This window comes from Artemia sp. Qi Xiang Cuo, chromosome 13, assembly GCF_049724085.1.
Source record: "Artemia sp. Qi Xiang Cuo chromosome 13, ASM4972408v1, whole genome shotgun sequence".
Classification (NCBI taxonomy): domain Eukaryota; kingdom Metazoa; phylum Arthropoda; class Branchiopoda; order Anostraca; family Artemiidae; genus Artemia; species Artemia sp. Qi Xiang Cuo.
The window spans coordinates 52,215,215-52,231,511 of record NC_142806.1 but is presented as its reverse complement, the minus strand read 5'-3'; the positions used below and the strand labels follow the sequence as shown (position 1 = coordinate 52,231,511).

Here is a 16,297-nt window from a genome sequence, read left to right as displayed (position 1 = left end):
GTTTCCGATTCAGTTGGCGGGTGGCTTCTCAGGTACGGTATCAAGTCTACCACCCTTGAGTGAGTCGACTCACTGCTAATCTCGACGTTAACGGGCCACTCATTCAGAATACTTTTTGCTTTCAAATACTCCAGAAGAGCTGATTTGGTTCCTGACCGAAGTACAACCTTCCCAGAAATTGCACTTCTCTCAAATATAGAAGGTGCATATGAGAGAAGCTCATGAGAAAGCAAATTCCTCAGATGGTGAAGTCCTGTGTCGCCAGCAATGTCAACACTCACCAATACCTTTTTGACAGTTTGAAGTTCAACATTGATGAGACTATTTACGGCACTCAAAGTCCGGATTTTCTTTTTCTGGTTCGCGTGCTCATTATTCACGACCTTCACTTTGCTAAAAGCAGATTTACCCCCATCCAAGTAGCGCTCAAGCGCTCTGCTTCCAATAGCTCGCACATCGAGAAGACTGTCAGCAATCTCACTATCGACTGTCTCAAGAGTATGAATATTGAGCAAATCGTTATCACTGCATCGAAAAGGATTGAGCCTGGACTCCAGAACAGACTTCACTTTAGCAACAGCTATTTGCTGCCGCACGATGAAGGAAGGGTTGTCTTCGTGGTGAGCGGTGTCAAACTCACTTTGAGGTACAACATGTAGCATATCACTGAATGTAGCTGAGACTGAGGCACAAAAAGGAAGAGCTAAAGTCCACTTCACAAGTGCTAACTCATTCATGGTAATCCCTGTCACTCCACCCTCCGTTTTTGAATCCAAATTAATAATGGATTTTATCGCATGATCAAGGGATATACAATTGAATTTGGCATTTCGCCTCTTCACATTCTAGCCAGATTCTATCGCGTCGATAGAGTTTTTCTATTGAGCTAAGTCACGGAGATCTACCGCCGGGACAGGCGCATTCGTGATGGATAGATGCCTATGCTTATCCGAGCTAAAAATTGGGTCACTCCGCTACTTCGCTAATAGTTCAAAGACGGAAAGGGTTAGAGAATTTCTATATTACTCATTTTATAGAAAAATAAATTTCCTACAGAATCAATTAATAAAAAATGTACATTATGTAGGCAAATTTCCAAGATGGATCAAGATTATTAAAAAAAACACTATAAATTATGTTATCTTTTTCGTCGATTTATAGGGATTAAAACTGAACGGCAAAAGATAAAACAATTTTGAAAAAAGAAAATTGAGCATTATTCAATTTCCTTTGATTCGTGCTATAGCTAAGCAATTTTTTTCTTCATTTTTTTTTCATTTTAAGGGATTTTTTATGGGTGGAGATCGATTTTTAGGGAATTTGAAGAAATGGGGATGTGGGCACCCACTTGTCGACTATATAACGTCGATTTTCGTATTCAGCATGGTCGATTACATCAGACTACTTTCTCAAACCTTCTGCTGCTTGCTGATCACCTTAAACCTTAAATATCAACATTTTTCTCGTGTGGCTCCCTGACTACTTTGGAATTTAGGAAAATTTTGGAATTCTCGATAGGGAGTATAAACGTATTGGTCTTCGATTTAATGAGAGTAAGACTAAGTTCCTGGTGTTCAATCACCGTTCAGATTGCCCGACAAATGTTCAGTTAGGTGAACATGTCATTAAAGCACAAGATACACTGTCGTATCTTGGTGTACCGATTGGGTCAAATCTTCGCGCCACGCGTCAAATTTTGAAAGATTTTTTTGCCAGAAAAGCTAGGAATGCGTACGGTTTACTAGTTGCGTTAAAGTTTAAATTTCCGCATCTACTTGCCCTTGCACTATTTTGGTCTCTTCTTACTGCTTGAGGTATTAATGATATAAGGAAGTGTTTCTACAAGTATGCGAAATATTTGCTAATGCTGCCTCTCTGGACTAATAACAGCTCACTATCCTCGCGGTATGGAGTTGTAAGTCCAGTGTCCGCGGTGCAGAAAAGAAATTAGAGATATCGGAGGCAGATTATTGGTGGAAGCACCTCGCCTCTGAGATTGTCCGTCGCTGATGATATGTTTGTTCTTACATATAATTGCCCTTATTTGTATTTTTTTTTTCTTGTCAGTTCTCATTTGTTTTGATTTTGTTTGCAGTTGTCAGAATTTATTTGTTTCTTTCCATTTTCTTTCTTTATACTCCATCAGTGTTGTATTTTGTATTTATGATGGGCTTTAAATTTGTACATACACACATACATTGCTGCAGACGAGTTCGATCTCTGGGTCCCGTATTGCCAAGCTTAGGTCAGACCCCCTTTGCCACCACAGGACTTTAAACGTTTTTTTGTGATTTTGATAAATTAAAAAATTTTAAGAATTTTAGGGATTATCTGGATTTGTTCCTTGCGAAACACGGGATTGAAGCACGGTACCTATGATCAGGAAGTGCAGCTTTGTCCACAGTGTTATCGCAAAGTACTGAGTAGATACGTATCTCTCGTATCTACGTATACGTATCTACGTATCTCTCGTACAATAAATGAATATGCATTTTAACTAGATGATTGGGCAAGCAAACTTTATTTCTTGTTACAAAAGGACAAGCCTCGAAAGTGTATTTAGATTCTGTTGGGTAAGAAAAAACCAACTAGTAAGAAAAAAACTTACGAAAAAAAACAAAGCAGGTGCGAGGATTTATTTACACAAATGAACAGTTCAAAACATTGAAATTTAATATTTCAATTTAAAAAAGAAATCAGATGGCAAAAAAGAAAGGTGCAATTTGGATCCTCAATCATTAATTTTTTAAATGAAAATACAAAGAAAGTGCAGTTTGAAACTTAGGAAAGAGCAATTTTATTGTTCTTCGATTTTGTGCAATGCAAAGATGAATAAAGTAGTATTTTCTAAACTTTTCTAGGGGAAACTATTGCTCTCCCCCCGCCTAAATAGCCGCCCCTGCCAGATAGGCGACACTACTTGAAATGTATATACTACTACTACTACTAACAATTACTCGCTGTAGCACCAAACCGCCCGAGGCCAACGCAGCTACACCACTCCTCCATCCCAATCTATCCAAAGCCCCCCTCTTTAGAACCAGGGGCGTAATTTGTTGTGGAGGAGGGATCTAAAAAGAAGGGATGTTTCTAAAACTGAGAAAGAATTGCCATTTGTAGCTCATTCAGGATTTTCAGTTTTCATTTTCGAATTTCAAATATTTCAGGCGAGACTTAAGCTTAGGCATCCTCAGTGCAAAAACAAGAATGAAAAGTAGAAGAAAGCTCACGAAATGATATAAGTAAAAATAAGATAAGAAAAGATGAAAGACAAGATAAGACGAATAAGAAAAGATAAAATAAATAAGATAAGAAAAAAAGAATCCAAGTGTAGAATCCTTTCACACTTGAGTTCTAAAATGGTGACTTCATTTTTTATCTCAGCCAAAATATTTGTATTTTCCTACTTCTGTTCGCTGGCTGTAAATCACCTCGTTTTCGCACGTTTTCTCGTTTAGTCATGATTAGACACTGTGGTCTTAGAAATTATTTACGTTCCCAATAGGTACAAAACATTATTATGCCCCGTCTGTAGTATTTGGTATGATGTTAATTAAAATAATACGTTTTCTCCTTATCAGTTTCTTCCGATTTAAAGCAGGGCATATAGGCCATCTCTTTTTTTGGTTTAATAAAACACCACCTTGTTTTTTAAAAATTCCCTTGCTCTCAATTTGATTTTTGTAATTATGCAAGAGAGCAAGAGTAAATTGTTTTTAAGCTTTTCGCGGTAAGTATTTTTCGTTACAAGTTATTAGTAAGGATAAAATTTTAAATCTACAGATTTGAAAGTATCAAAGAAGCTTTGTGATTCCTTGCGCCTCTACGTGGTTGTAAAGGAGTGACGGGGTATTTTTAAGGTGTATTTACAAAGGAGGAATAAATTATATTATCGAATTGAGGGCTATTAATTTACCTCTTGGGGAAGAAGAAAATATTTAAGGAGGAGGTAAGGGCAGGATGGCCCTTATTTTTACCCTATGTGTTGATATATGGATGAAACGGGGGTCCATGTGATGAGTGAGTTAGAAGAATTGAGTGAGTTGCGAAAAAGAATGTATAGAGAGTGTAAGTTTGATGAAAAAATGGCTGGCGAATATAGTGAGCGATGATTTTTCAAGCTAGCAATGGAGCACAGCAATTTTTGTAATTAGTGTAATGTTTATGTTTATGCAGTGTAAATTAATTAGATGTGAGTTGCGTATTGCCATGGCCCCAGGGTCTTTAAAGTAAGAAATTGTTGTTATTATTATAAAATATTTAAAATATGCTTTTATTTCCATATGACCTAAAAAGTAAAAAAAAAAGTTACTTTTCCGGAAGAAATTGAGATTTTTTCAAGACAAAAATGAAAGCGCAGGTCCGTCATGACATAGGAAGCCGTCCTCAGTCTGTTGTAAAGTGTGTAATGACTGCCATCTGCTTTATTTTTCTTTATCCATTCTTATGGGTGGCAGGGAACAAATATTCTTAATTTTTGTGTTTGAGGATAAACGCATAAAAAAATTACTCTTTTAGTGGGGTAAATCTCTCAGGACAGAACAGTAAATCTTTTTATGTTTCATCCTCGGTTCACACTTTATAATAACAAATCTCGCTTAGCCAACACTTCCTGCCGAGACCACGCCTGCTTCTATTTGAAGAACCAATGTCCGTAGCTTTACTCGTATGTAACGAATGTCATACCAGTCAACGGGTATGTTTTCATAAGACCTGATCTATGATCTAAATAGACGAAGTTATCGTTTTGAAATCTCTAAAAATTAGTGTTTTAACTGCCTTTGTTTATGTGACAGGGCATTAGATTTACAAAAAAAATCTTTAATTCATTTTATAGAAAAAAAGTAAAATTAAATAAAAAAAAATAATGAAAAAAAACTGTAAATTCGTGTTTTGTTTTCTGCCCTAGCCACACTGTAGTCACCTCTGTTGACAAGTGATGATTTATGAATGATCCAAGTTTTTTGGAGAATCTAACGTCACACGAATTTACAGAATTTTATATCACGGAGAACTTACCACAAAAGGGAAAATCCTTTTTTGCTACAAAGACATGGCTTGCTGCCAGGAAAGGCGGTATTTTTATTTATCCTCAATCTTTTTCTGAAATATCAACCTCGAGGCCTAATTTCCACTTATAAAGGGGACCCACCTTTGATAAACTTGGATAAACTGTGTGGTATAAATATGAATCTTTCAACAATTGATCTATAACGCAAATAAGGGTAGCACTTTTGTTTATGAGTACATCCAAAGCAAACCTTATAAAATTCTGAAAACTGTATTAAAGCACTGTATTTTAAGCCATATTAACATTTTTCTGTCAAATAAAAGACAGTTTTTTTTTCAAATTTTTCAAATCTTATAAATCAGGATTTAGCAGCGGTGAAGCTCGAAATATATTCTTTGGGCCTCATTTCCACCAGTCGTCAGTGGGTCTCAAACATTTTGGATCTGCAACAAGTGGTGAAATTTCCGACTCACCAAAGTGGCAGTACTCTTGACATGATCTTTATGAACTTAGCAGATCTTTATAATGCTCCCTGATCTCTAGGACCCCTCAAGAATTCTGACCATTTTATAATTTTCTGGGACGCACAAGCAAGTATCCCACGACTGAAACGAACAAAAACCACAATTCGGCCCATCACAATGTCTTCAATAGCTCAATTCGGTCGCTGGATTGGTACTTACGATTTTGAGGACATTTGTGCAGAGGCCGACATTAATGTCAAAGTCAGCAAACTGAACAGCCTTCTGTTGGAAAAGTTCCATGATTTTTTTTTCCAATAAAAGTTATTACAGTTTGTGACACTGACAAACCATGGATCACCCGTGAACTCAAGCAGATGATAAAAACTCGCTGTAGTCTCCACAAAGCTGGAGATCAAGCGGCTGCAGCCAGTTTGCGTAACAGAATTGTGAAGTTAAACAGACTAGCCCAAAGACAGTATGTAAAAGAGAAAATAACGCCATTACTGCACACTGACTCTCACAAATGGCACTCCTCGGTCAAAACCCTTGCAGGGAAATCAACGCCAAAGGACCTGAGACTACTCAAAGATGACGGCACACTGACATTAGCTACTGAAGTGAACAATTTTTTCACCGGCATATGCACCACATACCCATCAATCACAAACTCAGAAATTGAGAGTATCATTGCTGACACCGGGACTGATGAGATATGTGAAGTATCTGAATATGCCGTCTTTAAGGAACTTCAAAAACTGAAAGTAAACTGTGCGTCTTACCCTGGTGAACTCCCTGTCAAGTTGTTACGCGAGTTCTCCATCTTTCTCGCAAAGCCATTCAGCTCTATTATTAACCAGTGTTTTCACGAACAAGTGTTCCCCAGTGTTTGGAAGAGAGCTTATGTGCGCGTAATTCCAAAAGTAAAAAACCCGATATCTTGCGACCAACTCCGCCGAATTTCGATAGTTCCGAACCTCTCGAAGGTAGCGGAATCATTTATATATCGTGAACTTATGTCACAAGTCCAGGGCTCTCTTGATCCATACCAATACGGGTGCTTGGAAGGTAGTAGTACAACTGTTTATCTTGTGCGTCTGCATCACCTTATTGTTGATTGGCTTGACCAAGGAGCCACAATTATAGATGTCCTCCTAGCTGACTATAGAAAAGCCTTTGACTTGCTACGGCATTATACTGCAGTGAACAATCTGAAGGTTATGGGAGCTTGCAGACATATTCTTTTATTAATAATAGATTTCTTACGCGACCGACTACAGAGTGTATATGGTCTCTACCCGGGTGATACTGATTTGGAATGGTCTGAGCTTACGTGTGGTGCCCCACAAGGCACTAAACTCGCTGCATTGTTGTTCTTGGCAGTGATCTACTTCGTCCCTGCCGATTTTGACGAAAGGTTCAAATTCGTAGATGACCTTTCCACCCTCTTAAAATACCTCATTGAGAAGTCTCAAACCGTTCCCCGGTTCAGTGAATCATTTATCGACAACTTTAGAGACCAGTGTTCTGAAAACAGCCTCCGAATCAACGAAACGAAAACCAAAATTCTTCAATTTAACCCTCTCAAAAGGGATTTTCAGTGCCCCCCTCCACCATACCAAAGCGTATCGTCGGCAGTTATTCTTGGTGTTACGTTCAGTGTTGACTGTTTGTTTAGCCTCCACGTCCAAGAGGCAGTGAAAAAGGCGAACTGTGCCATGCGTACCCTTTTACTGATGCGACAATTTGGTTTTTCAGTGCTGCAATTGAAAACAGCCTACCTGACATATATTCGCCTGATATTAGAGTATGCGTGCCCTGTATGGGGTCCACAGGTTCAGAACACTGCCTATATGAGCGAAGTACTCGAATCAGTCCAGAAAGGAGCGGTGAAGGCCCTACTGTCTGATCAGTACACTGATTACAAATCAGCACTGTCTCAACTAAATTTGGCGTTACTCCACGACCGGCATTTTCAACTTATCTGTAAATTTGGACAGTTTCTTCTGACAAGTGATAAACACAGAAATATATTACCTTCAATGCTCACAAAAAAAGTAACTACAAGATCAAAAGCAACAAAGCTAGCCCAGCCCAAGTGTCGCACTAATCGCTTCAGCAATTCGTTTGTGCCTTTTTATGTTTCTGTCTACAATAAGTGACATGTGTATTAATTTTTTTGTGTCTTTGTTTACTTTGTAAATAATAGCGCGATTTAGTCGGGATTTAAACCCTGACTACGAAAGCTTTTATATTAATAAATGATTCTGATTCTGATTTCGGGTATTATTCTTGTCTGTGACCGTACCTGGAGGAAACCTTATAAAGTTGTGAAAACTACTTTAAAACAATCTAAAATACTTACTTATCTCACTCCTAAATTTTCTTTTGCTTCACTTTCCTTAATACAGAAATGGAAAGCTCTTAAAGTATTCCTAGTTATGTCTACATATACTATGCCTTTGCAATTTTTCACACTTATCATACGGATCGGAAAGCTGTTGTTCCAAACTTTCATTTTTTTTTAATTCAAAAACATATGGCTTAAATCTTCAATTTTATTGGTCAATCGATGAAATTACGCTTTAAAGTCGATCGTTGCTCAGCTCATCAAACTTCGTATGCGATATATTACTGGCACTCAAGTTTTATTCAAATACAAAATTGACATATTAAATAAAAAATAAACAAAAATTCTACACTTTTTGTTTGAATTTGGCTCTGGCAATCGCTCTTATGCAAGGAGAGGTTTCTTCCCCTTTCCTGCTTTTTTTAATAAATTTTGAAATATTAAGATAGGATAAGATATTTATTTCAAAATCACACATTACACTATCACAAGCCCTGAAGAGCCAAATTTGGATTTCAGAGTATAAAATATAATAAAAAAACACCAAAATTAGAAAACTGGCAAAAAATACCAGAACGAAATCAGAAAAATCAGAATGAATAATCGTTAGTCAGTCAGTAATTAAACTGGAAAATATCAATTAAAAAGTTAAAACGATAAAAACTGGTCAAACTAAACTAAAAAAAATAAATAAATACATATAAAAAAAGTAAAAATTTGACACTAAAAGAATGGGGGGGGGGGGGAACAAGCGAATAAACTAAAAAAATTTGTGCTGCACCGTCATCCAATAAAGCTAGCAATGACTTCCTAAGTTATACTCGGGGGCAATCCCTTTGGACAAGCGCTGAAGTGGCGCAAAAAAAGGTCTACTAAAGAGCAATCTGAGATTGGAGAAAGAAGTTTTCTTTCTATTGCTGGTTCTGAGGATTAGATACCGCAGATAGCCGATGGGTGGTGGGGGACTTTCCCCTCCTTTTTCAGGGACGAGTGTAGTCTGCACAAGCTGGTCTGAAGCTTTCGGGTGGGTTTCTCAGAATGTGGAAAAACAATGGTGGATACCTTGAATCTACCAAGGAAGGCTCTTCTATAATTGTTAATCGAGAAAAGAAATAAGCAAGTTTTGTCTCAAAATACCGCACCCGAGGAGGGAACCAATAACCCATTGGCTATTGGTGCATTTGTTTTTGTTTTTTTTGGGGGGGGGGATGGGGTGGAGGCAATTCAGTTTCGTAAGACCACCCATAAAAATAATGATAGTACGTGTTGATAATTTTGAATAATACGAGAACGAAGAAAACCGAGGTGGTTTGTAGCCACTGAAAAAAAAGAAAAAATCGTTGCCCTGGTTCACATTTCCTTCTGACTAACTTAGAAAACAAACAACTAATTTCAGGACTTTCTTGGTAATTGCAATAAACAAACAAGTCAAACTTAGGCCGAGCCGAAACTAACACACTCAGAAGTAGGGCTGCCTTGTCTTCTAAAGCTCCGAACATAATTTGTAGTTTACTGAAAACATTTTAAACATTTTCTGTAGTATGTTATTGTATCATACGCTGTAGTATCATATTGTAGTACAAAGTTATATCGACGATTTTTACTGCTAAGGTCCTTGTGTCGGCCATGTAGTGTATTGCTGCAGACGAGTCTGACCTTTGGGTCCCGTATTGCCAAGCTTAGGTCAGACCCACTTCGCCATCACAGTACTTTAAACGTTTTCTTTTTTGTAATTTCAAAAAATTAAAAAATTTTGAGACTTTTAGGAATGAATATCAGTATATATTAAACTGTCAATCCATATTAATTTGTTATTTTCAGTAATCCTTGTTAGTATGGTGTTTTATTTTATGATATGGTGTTTATATGGACTCGGTCGAGGCCGAAGGCCTCGTTGATTTTGAGTCCGTTGATTTTGAATTGAAGTTATCAAGTATTTTGCAGTAGGTTGCATAGGTTGCATCAAGACATGGCTAATTGTAGACAGAGAAAAGCCAAGACAGATAGTCCAAGTAATTGAGAGGCAAATGTTTAAATGGCTGGGGCACGAGTAAATGACGGGAGTATGCATGACTTTTATTGGACACATACTTGTTTGTTAGTTTTTGGAAAGACATGGCTGCCTAGAGTCTCAGGCATGTTGACCAAGAAAAACATTTGAACAATAAAGAAAACAATTATACAACTTTGGTTAAGTGAATTTGTTCCTTGCGAAACACGAGATTGAACCACGGTACCTATGATCAGGAAGCGCAGCTTTGTCTACAGTATTATCGCAAGGTATCTTAGTAGATGATTCTTCTACGTATCTTTTTACTTACTTTTGACAGTAGAACTTCAATGGCGGATGTAGATCCGCTTGTTAATGCAGCATAAAGCGGGTGCGAGGATTTATTTACATAAATTTACAGTTCAAAACATTGAAATTTAATATTTCAATTTAAAAAAGAAATCAGATGGCAAAAAAGAAAGGTGCAATTTGGATCCTCAATCATTAATTTTTTAAATGAAAATACACACTAAGTGCAGTTTGAAACTTAGGAAAGAGCAATTTTATTGGTCTTCCATTTTGTTCAATGCAAAGATGAATAAAGTAGTATTTTCTAAACTTTTCTAGGGGAAACTATTGCTCTCCCCCCGCCTAAATAGCCGCCCCTGCCAGATAGGCGAGACTACTTGAAATGTATATAGTACTACGACTACTAACAATTACTCGCTATAGCATCAAACCGCCCGAGGCCAACGCAGCTACACCACTCCTCCTCCATCCCAATCTATCCAAAGCCCCCCTCTTTAGACCCAGAGGCGTAATTCGTTATGGAGGAGGGACCTAAAAAGAAGGGATGTTTCTAGAACTGAGAAAAAATTGCCATTTGTAGCTCATTCAGGATTTTCAGTTTTCAGTTTTAATTTTCGAATTTCGAATATTTCAGGCGAGACTTTAGCTTAGGCATCATCAGTGCAAAAAGAAGAATGAAAAGTATATGAAAGCTCATGAATAATATAAGATAAAAATAAGATAAGAAGAGATGAAAGACAAGATAAGACGAATAAGAAAAGATAAAATAAATAAGATAAGAAAAAAAGAATCCAAGTGAAGAATCCTTTCTCACTTGAGTGCTAAAAAGGTGACTTCGTTTTTTCATCTCGGTCGAAATATTTGTATTTTTCAACTTCTGTTCGCTGGCTGTAAATCACCTCGTTATCGAACGTTTTCTCGTTTAGTCATGATTAGACACTGTGGTCTTTGAAATTATTTACGTTCCCAATAGGTACAAAACATTATCTGTAGTATTTGGTTTGATGTTAATTAAAATATTAAGTTTTCTCCTTTTCAGTTTTTCCCGATTTAAAGCAGGACATAAAGGCCATCTCTTTCTTTGGTTTAATTCAACACTACCTTGCTTCTTTTAAATGTCCTTGCTCTCATATTTGATTTTTGCACTTAATTTATAATCGGGGCTACAAGACAGGGCAAATGTAACATTTTTGTAATTATGCAAGAGAACAAGAATAAAGTGTTTTTAAGCTTTTCGCGGTAAGTATTTTTCGCTGGAAGATATTAGTAAGGATACAATTTTAAATCTACAGAGTTTGAAAGTATGAAAGAAGCTTTGTGATTCCTTGCGCCTCTGCGCCTTGCGCCTCTACGTGGTTGTAAAGGAGTGACGGGCTATTTTTAAGGTGTATTTACAAAGGAGGAATAAATTATATTATCGAATTGAGGGCTATTAATTTACCTCTTGGGGAAGAAGAAAATATTTAAGGAGGAGGCAAGGGCAGGATGGCCCTTATTTTTACCCTATGTGTTGATATTAGGATGAAACGGTGGGCCATGTGATGAGTGAGTTAGAAGAATTAAGTGAGTTGCGAAAGGGAATGTATGGAGAGTATAAGTTTGATGAAAAAATGGTTGGCGAATTTAGTGAACGATGATTTTTCAGGCTAGCAACGGAGCACAGCAATTTTTGTAATTTGTGTAATGTTTTTGTTTGTGCAGTGTGAATCAATTATATGTGAGTTGCGTATTGTCAGGCTTCCAGGGCTTTTAAAGCGAGAAACTGTTGTTATTATTATAAAATAGTGAAAAAATGCTTTTATTTCCATATGATCTAAAAAGTAAAAAAAAGAGTTACTTTTCCTGACAAAATTGAGATTTTTTCAAGACAGAAATGAAAGCGCAGGTCTGTCATGACATAGGAAGCCGTCCTCAGTCTGTTGTAAAGTGTGTAATGACTGCCATCTGCTTTCTTTTTTCTTTATCAATTCTTCTGGGTGGCAGGGAACAAATATTCTTAATTTTTTTGTTTGAGGATAAAGGCAAATCTTTTTATGTTTCATCCTCGGTTTACACTTTATAATAACAAATCTCGCTTACCCAACACTTCCTGCCGAGACCACGCCTGCTTCTATTTGAAAGAACCAACATCCGTAGCTTTACTCGTATCTGACGAATATCATACCGGTAAACGGGCATGTTTTCATAAGACCTGATCTATGATCTAAATTGACGAAGTTAGCGTTTTGAAATCTCTAAAAATTACAGTGTCTTAACTGCCTTTGTTTATGTGGCAGGGCATTAGATTTTTAAAAAAATCTTTTTTTATTGAAAAAAAAAGTAAAATTAAATAAAAAATAAAAATTATTTTGTCTACAAAAAGAATGAAAAAAACTGTAAATTCGTGTTTTGTTTTCTGCCCTAGCCACACTGTAGTCACCTCTGTTGACAATTGATGATTTATGAATGATCCAAGTTTTTTGGAGAATCTAGCGTCACGCGAATTTACAGAATTTTACGTCAAGGAAAACTTACCACAGAAGAAGAAAATCCTTTTTTGCTACAAATACATGGCTTGCAGCCAGGAAAGGCTGTATATTATGTATCCTCAATCTTTTTCTGAAATATCATCCTCTAGGCCTAACTTATAAAGGGGACTCACCTTTGATAAACTTGGATAAATTTTGTGGTATAAATATGAAACTTTCAAAAATTGATCTATAACGCATATAAGGGTAGCACTTTTGTTTATGAGTACACCCAAAGCAAACCTTATAAAATTTTGAAAACTATTTTAAAACACTATATTTTAAGCCATATTAACATTTTTCTGTCAGATTAAGACAGTTTTTTTTTCAAATCTTCAAAATCTTATAAATCAGGATTTAGCAGCTGTGAAGCTCAAAATACTTTCTTTTGTCTTCGTTTGCGATATTGTTCTTGTCTATGACCAAGCCCGTACCCAGGATTTTTTTTTTGGGTTGGTTTTACTAAAAAAAAAATTGGGGTGTGGAGGGTTCTTACAAAAAAAATCTCAAAAAACGCATACAAAATTTGTTTATGTCCATTTTTGTTACTATTTTACGAGTCAGATAAACATTTTGGGGGGGGGGGGCGTCAAACCCCCAAACCCCCCCCCCCCCTAACCCTGGATACGGCCTTGTCTATGACCGTGCCTGAACGAAACCTTATAAAGTTATGAAAATTACTTTAAAACAATCTAATATACTTACTTATCTCACTCCTAAAGTTTTTTTTTTGCTTCACTTTCCTTAATACAGAAGCGGAAAGCTCTTAAAATATTCATAGGTATGGTCTACATATACAATGCCTTGAATCTTCAATTTTATTGGCCAATCGATGAAATTACGCTTGAAGTCGATCGTTGCTCAACTCATCAAACTTCGTCTGCGATATATTAGTGGCCCTTAAGGCTCACGCATTAGACTTGACGTTTGAGTATTGTGGTGCTATATAGTACGATGTCTATGTGGCACATTTATAATATAAATATAGTGTAAACAGCACTGTGTGCTTTTTTTAAATTGTGCAAGGATATTCAAAAACCCAGTATCACTTAGCCAAATTCCGAAAGTCGGCTTAAACCACGAAAATAGGACCGTTAAATGAAGGTGTACAAGAATTTCAAAGAAAGAAGAGCAAAAGCCGACATTCTAAAATTAACACGGTTGTCAGATTGAAAAATAAAATTTTCAAGCATAAATGTCTTGCTAAAAATATTAATTGTTAAAATCGCTGTAATTTGGCTGATTTAGTAATTCTGTAATCACAAAATTAATACATTATTTGATAGCAGAAGAACTGTCCGCGTCAATTTCTGTTTTTCTATTATTTCGTCAGGTACCAGATTTCAATTATAAAATGTCGGCATACCCCTTCCCCCCGAAGGACTAGTACACTAAATTTGATAGAAATTATCCAAAGATTCTTGTACAAAGATGGTTTGCATAAAAAATAGGAGGTGATTTCGTTTAAAATGTAATATACGCTTCTGGTCAGCCGAAACCACACAAAAAGTGTCCAACTATCTGAAAATTTTAGAACTTTATTTGAAAACCGCTAAAATATGGCGATTCTAGGAGAGAGGTGGGAGGGGATTGACCAGAAGACAGTATTTTGAGTACTTACATGTGCGGCATTGATTACATACAAAAGAATTGAGGGGCAACTGAAATTGTGAAGATTCTTTGTTTTTAATTCCATCTGTATTTACTTATATGCAATATGGGTAATAAATGAGTTGCTAAATAATATAAATTAAATAATTAAAAGTAAATAACAGAAATAATATGCATAATACAGCAAACTATTAATGAGTATTTAAAATAATTTTGTGTAGCCACGACTCTTTCGACTGATATGAATCATTTAAGAAAGGGGATGTCTGCTCAGTTAAAAAGCCAGAGGTTTCTGCAAAATTTAAATCGGTATAAATATATAACAGGCCATCTCTTCTGTGCGTGCAGCATGAAAAAAACAACAACAACAAAAGCAATTAACCAGACTTTTTTCATGCAACCTTGCATCGAAGCCCCACATTACATAGGAACAAAATTCGAAAAAAAGGCATTTTAACCAAAACAGTCACAAGGTCCAAAAGCCTAAACGAACGCAAGCGAAACTTAAATCGAACATCAATTGCCACAAGTAAGCAGGATGTTTCGGCCACTCAATCTCCTAAAAAGAATAGAATATCATTGGATTTTGCTGAAAATCTCATGAATGTAACTTTTTAGCAAGTTTCTTTACTGAAAATATTGATTTCTACTTTCGAAGTTTCGGGCCAAATAGTTTCATGCAGCCGTGTGTATCAACAAAAAGTGCTGCAACTTTTAAGAAATTTAAGGAAAATCTGAACTCAATAAAAGAGCGTAAAGTGTGAAGCTCTGAATATAGCTTGAACGTGTGCGTTTGTGGTCGCCGCATCGTCTCTGTGTCACCGATGAGTTGGCAGAAAAAGTGGTATTTGGCCAAGGTTAAAAGAGCCAGGAATACTGCTCTGACTACTATAGTAACTGTTCACAGTTATTATTGCCACCAAATCCTGCTGAGAGAACCATATCCAGGGATTTTACCTTGGGGAAGGAGGGTCATTTACCGAAACAAATTTTGTTCTGGGGGAGTGGGGTAAGGGTCTTTTTATATACATTTGAAAGATCAATTTATGAGTTGAAGAAATTGTTGGGTTTTTTTATTTTTCGTTTTTTTGAAGGAGAAATAGTCTTTTACCTGCATTTTTTTTAACCGATTTACGAGTCAGAGAAAATTTTCGGTTAGTGGGTTCAAACCCGGTAGCCCCACCCTTTGGATATGCCCCTGCTTGTTGGAATGATTGGTGACGTCATAAAGCTGTGAAAGTTAATCCTTGCCTAAAGCACAGAGCAGTAAAAGTGTTTTTATCTCAACCTGTTCAACTTTTTTTTCTTTTTCTCTTTTTTACCAAAATTAGAATTTCTACTTATCAGATATTCAAGCATCTTTTGGTCCATTAACTAATTTATAAAAGTCTGATAAGAGCTTTTTTTTCTCAAAGAAATGAAAAAATGATGTTGTGGAGTTATGTTGATACCATTTACAGCTATATCAGAATTTTTTTTCTTTATTAAACGTGGCCATTAATGTCAAATTGTTGTTTTTTGGAACAATTAAATCCCTTAAAAAATGTCTAATTTGTGCTTAAACTCAATGAATGTGGTTTATTCTTCTTATTTATTAATTGCCTCTTTAATTTGTAGATGCAACGTGTGGAGATGGAAGAGATGCGTCAAGCGGAAGCCAATCGTACAGCGTTGCAAGCAATCGGCCTTAGGAAGAAGCCAAAATTAGAAACGGGAGCAACCGGAGTCACTCAGGTTTTTTTTTTTTTTTTTTTTTTTTTTTTTTTTTTTTTTTCGTATGTATATACATTTCAATATAATTCATAAATATTATCTATATTAAAATAAATCCTAAATTTGTATTCATTTAATGGAACTCCAAAAAAGTAAAACGTTCGTTTTGGAGTTTCGAAATGTGGTGCGCCCAATTGACATTGTGTCATCTTCTGAAAGAAGTGCTGAAAAGGGGCATTTGGAATATTTTGTGACTTTTTGCCTCTGGTGGGAAAGTTGTTTCCTTTTTTTAGTGTTGAAGTATTCTTGGTTGCTTTTTCTTCTTTTATTATCCCGCATTCCTAT

The 16,297-nt window shown here is 36.2% G+C and overlaps 1 protein-coding gene across 2 annotated transcripts in view; it reads left to right on the top strand.

The window, feature by feature from the left end:
* The window catches only part of LOC148945407 (transcription initiation factor TFIID subunit 4-like), a 164,934-nt gene that overhangs the window by 142,273 nt on the left and 6,364 nt on the right, over positions 1–16,297 (top strand). For both annotated transcript variants that reach the window (XM_089099644.1, XM_089099643.1), the window contains exon 10: positions 15,857–15,973. In XM_089099644.1, coding sequence (XP_088955770.1) covers positions 15,857–15,973 — 117 coding nt within the window. The remainder of the gene's footprint in view (positions 1–15,856; positions 15,974–16,297) is intronic.